The 5,392-nt window shown below is 41.0% G+C and overlaps 1 protein-coding gene across 4 annotated transcripts in view; it reads left to right on the top strand.

Moving 5' to 3' along the window:
* The first annotated feature begins 4,221 nt into the window (after window positions 1–4,221).
* The window catches only part of LOC111259339 (uncharacterized), a 14,878-nt gene continuing 13,707 nt past the window's right edge, over window positions 4,222–5,392 (top strand). For 2 of the 4 annotated variants that reach the window (XR_015310549.1, XM_022831284.2), the window contains exon 1: window positions 4,229–5,124. Coding sequence is in view for 2 of the 4 variants with exons in the window: in XM_022831284.2 (XP_022687019.2) it covers window positions 4,749–5,124 (376 nt within the window). In the remaining 2 variants the exon portion in view is untranslated. Of the gene's footprint in view, window positions 5,125–5,392 lie in introns of all 4 variants that reach the window. The other 2 variants (XR_015310550.1, XM_086967858.1) reach the window with 2 other exon arrangements.

Raw genomic sequence — 5,392 nt, 5'->3', positions numbered from 1 at the left:
TTATTGCAGCATCCAAGATTCAGTACGGTGGGTCCTGCGGGACCCACCTAGGTTTCTCAAAGGGACCTGTTAAGCGGTACGATAACCAGATGCCACAGTAAACGTTTACCAAGGCTGAAATTTGAACCAGCGATAGCTTCAGCTTTGTGGTTACTATAGCAGCCCGCTGGAATGACATGCGTATTACCCACCGAGGCTAGGTCGTTTTTTTCGTAGAATACTGTCGTCATCATCTACTTGTGTTTCATTCGGCGCATAGAAGCTGGCCTCTTCTCTGTGATACGGGGTATGCTCACCTTGCCCTAATTTAAAGCTTGGCATATCTCAGCTGATACAAAGAAACTTAAACTGACGACCTGTAAAGTGCTAGCGATGATTTAGGGTACAACAGAAAAATCGTCTGGATAACAAACAGGAATTGGCAAATTTGTTTGTCTAGCGAAACGAAGCTGTGAGTGGTAGGAATACTCTTGCGATGGGCCATGGTACTGTGCTAGAGGCCGGGTTTTGCCAGTGCCGATGACTGCACTTTTAGAAACGTGAATGATGGCACGGATGCATCCGATTACGAAAATACAAATAAGAAAAAAAAAAAAAAAATATGTATTCTGATAAATTTCTGAGTACGCTGGACTCACTTATTTACCTGTGCCTCGACGCAGTTCCAGTGGGATTTAGTAACATAAATGTGTGTTAAGGTGTGTTTTGAGTCGAAAGATAAACGAAATAGTAGTAATCAAAGGCTTCATACAAGCCTTTTAAATACAAATCAACAACATAATAGCCCAATATCGGAGAAGATCTATATAAACATTTCAAAAAACATTGCGCGAAACGGATTATGTGACTGAGATCATGTGACCTTATAGATTGTACTTGGGTAGTCAGTCTATGACGAATTTTCTCGCATTTCAAACACTTACATGTATCGTCTATAGAAATGTATAAAGAAAAAAATATGTAGAAATCAGAGTCCATAATGGAACGTAGATAGGGCAAAGCGAGTGACGACACGCCCGTTTAGCGGGCTCGGTCCTTTCGGTTCGATGTTCCTCATCGCATCCGGAGAAAAGAGCTCCTCACAAATCTACTAGTGGTAATATATTAATGTCATGTTATTGTCCGTGTTGTTGCGACAGTGTTCTTGATTTACGGATCGTTTATTTTAGCTTGACATTAGTTTCATGTCAGGTTTTTAGCACCATGCTGCGACAGAGAACAGCGATCGAAGAGTTGTAACATTTGCGGGACGCGATAGCTAGAGGTCGCATGTGGTAGTCGGGAAACATGGCTGCTTAGAACATATAACTGTCATAGAATGTGAGTAAATGCTCGTTTACGAAACAAAATATTATTGTATACATGCATTATTCGAAATAGTGCTTGCATTTTGGTGCTGATGAATGACAACAATTATGGAATGAATATAGAATATTCTTTATTAGTATTATTATTAAAATAATTAGTTCCATTTTAGTAAGTATATGCCTGTGTATGAACAGTTTTTGTGTAACTAGTCAAGAGATGTCTTGGGTTTTATGTTGAATGTGGCATCCAGCATTGGTTAAATCGTTTGGACTTCAGCATTAAGCGAAGATGTATCTCTGCTCGGTTTCTAACGTATTTTCAAAGTCAGGGTCAACTGTAGAATATGTCTAATGAGGGCAAGTGTATCATACTATGTAACTCGCTTTCGAACCTGGACCATCTCACGTATCTGTAAACTTGGTGGGAAAATACGTTACTGTGGTGCCTTTACAGAAATAGCCTCACGAGCCAAAAATGAATACTGAAGAAGCCTATGTTTTATTTCATCGGTAGCCAACTACTAATTAAACGCTATTGGACAAAAAGTCGCCTGAACGCATCCTCTTAGGCCATAAACTTGTTTGATACAAACTGATTATGTTATCCAGCGAAGCGATTTACGAGAATGAGCGCTCGTTGGCGATCCGTCTCTGCTACAAGACGTTGTACTGAACCTTCTGATAGTAGATGGCTTATCTGGCTAGAACTTCGAAAAAAAAAGCACCAAATCACGAAGAGGATTCCGTGAGCGGCTTGTCACAGAAAGTGACAATAAACGACCAGAGAAGAATGCCATCGATACGTTACGAGGCAGCGGGCTGCATATGGTATTTGCACCCCAAAACGATGATGTTGAAAGATTAGTTGAACGATATGAAAAAGACAGATGAGCAGAGCTGGAATTAATACAATAACATTGTTCCATGTATTTGAAATAGTAAACATTTTATGATTAATTTCATTTATACGCATTAACTAATGTAAGCTTTGTACTAGAAACAAATTGCCTGTGTTTTACCAGTGCAAATGAGAGAAAGCTATATTTTGTATAATAGATATCACTATTTCATGCCATTTTCCATAAATTATCACTATATTTATACGCTATACGCTAATATATATATATATATATATATATATATATATATATATATATATATACAACATATGTGTCAATACCGCATATGTTGTATATATGGTGTAGTTTGTCATGCTCGGGTTAACCCAGTGCTGATGATTTATCCGGTTTTATTTTATTTATCAATCCACAAGACTATAGGTACATTAACATCTTTTAATTAACTTTTCTAAGAAAATGGATTGATATCTCGCGCTTAAAAGCTTCACTTACTGCGATCTCTCGAATGACTTTGTTATGTAAATTTTCAAACGATTCGGTTAATATTTCCGCAGCGCTCTCAAGAACGCTTGTGACAGTTATAGCGAAAATAATGATCAAATTTTAAAAAAATCCAAACGTAGCCCGCTACCGACAGTTCGATAATTTAGTTATTCATGCACGGTTGCGTGTCTTCTGTCGTTTTTAAACTTTGTTTGTGCATCGGCACGTTTTTGCATTTTTAGATTGTTAGTCCAACAAGAATCAATATCGACCGCTGTCTTCAGACGAAGACGGCTTTAACTTGTGGACTGTGAAGTTCGGCGTGATGTCTTTTTGTCACAAAATGTTACCTCAGGAACAAAATAGGCAGAGGTTTTCAGCGACCAGTAAATACAGCCGGACGTCCGGTTAGACAAACGAGGTGATTAAAGTTTGCAAATACGTGACCAATGCGGAGCGATTTAATAGTAATATGCCCAGTGCTTGCAGCCGGTTGTTGTTAACTCTAGGTTAGCCAAAAAATTTTGCAGCGAACGAACGAAACGAACTTTTTCTAAACAACTATTTTGCGCATACACAGGCATTCCCCTTTCACTGATTTAGGTAAAGAGACCGGAGATCCCCTTGAAAGGTTTGGTACGATATTGCTTAGCGATAGAGATCACTCGCAAGACCAGTAATTGAATGCCTATGATATGCGAATGCTACTGAACATCCTATTGTCCGATATCTGTGAAAGTTCACAGCTGCACATCATACCAGATGGTCGACACATACCAGCTTCACACGACTCCATTAGGTCAACATCTACCTTTTAGATTCTGAAACCGAAAAAAAACTGACCACATCATCACCTACCCATTTAACGCTACTCGCTCTTTCGAAATCATGCCAAATGTTGAAGACACTGGCCGGCGCTGACCGCCGAAATACGACGTTGCAATAAGCCCTTAGCAGCTGCCGGTGCTGCTCCAGTGCAAGCTAAACTATCTCACGGCTAATGCCGGCACCGCCGTTGAGTAAGGCGGATCGACATCCAACGAAGGCAACGGGGGCAGTGGGTACACGAACCGATCGTGGACGAGGGAGTGATGACAACAGCAATCCACAAAAATTTAAACGTGGCCGAGTGGCCCCCTTTAAAGAAAAACGTTGTCCAATGGACTACTGTGCCTTTTTAGCTGCGGGTAGCTTGGATAGCCGTTACGAAACGCGGACGACAGAGCAGTTCTTGCGAAGGAAGGGTATTCCAATCGTTTCTCTACACATGACGCTGGCTACTCCTACTACGAGACAGCCACAATGCTATTACACGCCAGATGATATAAAATAACATGGTGAGCGGGTAAATCTGGCAGCTTTTTTGAGGAACTGAATGGGGTTGGTTGTTTCTTACTCTTTCGGCTTTATTGCTTTATTCCTTTTCTTTTTATCGATAAAAAGGGACAGTCTTTAGAAGTATGTAGTTGTGTTTAAACAGCTGCATCCGTACGCACTGCTGTGCCTGTGTGTGATTATGTGTAGTTGTCCACCTGCGTTAAGGATAGACGCAAAAGACGTGAAGGTCCAAGCAGTGTCGCGTTGCTGGGTTTATCTTAAACGTGCTGCGCACTCGTGCAGAAAAACAATCCTCAGGGAAGAGACGTTCGTCGAAACGCCGCTGGCCGCTCACCCAGCGGCGAACCGTTAGCAACCATAGGCTGTCTTTCATCTTGGTCGAATACGCTTGCTCAGTATTTTGTTAGGAGTTCTACCTGGCGGCAGGCGTTTGGTGGAACTATCTCTGCTGTTAGATCGAGCAATTCGTCCAATTTGACTTTGACCAATCGAAGATTAACTGACTGTTATGGCAGTGCCTGAATAAGCTTTCGGGATCAATCGTATTTTCAATATCTTAAGATGATGGGAGCAGGGCTTCCGGATTAACTCCTATTGAATATCTGTATATCTTTATTCCTGTTTCGAGACTGAAACGACTGTATTCTATTATTGAAATGTTCCATTTGCCCGCCTAGGTTTAGACCGAGTAGCTGTACATAGAAGAAAGACTCAGTTGTAAAGAGTGTGATGACGAATCAGTAAGAATATCGAATATGCAATGAAGGTTTTGTCGTGCGCGCTTGTAATAGTTGTGATTCTCACTACCAGGACTGTGGCATGGAAGCCTGATCAGACAGATAGGAGTGAACGGTCACCGGATAATAGTTCTCAGGGAAACGAAAACTATTATGGCAGACATCCCGGTGGTGGATCAGATCTAAAAAATATAAGTCACGAGCTGGACGATGATTCACTTGAAGACGACAGAAGAGGTGTGTCTCGAGATCGGGACCAGGATCGTGGAAATGAGAATCGCCCGTTTGACGAGCAGCGTTCACGCCACGATAACAATCGAAACTCGCAGGAGCTTTCGCCGGTATCGCCGCTAGCTGAGCAAATTGAACGAATCAGTAGTGCCGAAGAGGCCAGCATTGGTAAGTGTTAAACTAAACTGCGTGGCGCTTTTTATTGCTTTTTCATTTCCTGATAATTATCATGATTAAGCATACACTAAAGTATTTAAACATATTTATTAATCTTCTAATTAAGCAAAAGAAATTTTGTAGTGTAGCCAAAATGGTGCAGAGGTGTTTCGTAATGGAATTTCGCAATTAAATAATGATAATAGGTCAAGCAGGAACCTGGGCTGATTATCCAATTCCAGCCGTTCTCCAGGTACCTTTTGCTAAAGATTTGGATTAG

The sequence above is a fragment of the Varroa jacobsoni genome, unplaced genomic scaffold, assembly GCF_002532875.2.
Source record: "Varroa jacobsoni isolate VJ856 unplaced genomic scaffold, vjacob_1.0 scaffold_322, whole genome shotgun sequence".
Taxonomy (NCBI): Eukaryota; Metazoa; Arthropoda; class Arachnida; order Mesostigmata; family Varroidae; genus Varroa; species Varroa jacobsoni.
This window is presented reverse-complemented; position numbering and strand designations above follow the sequence as displayed.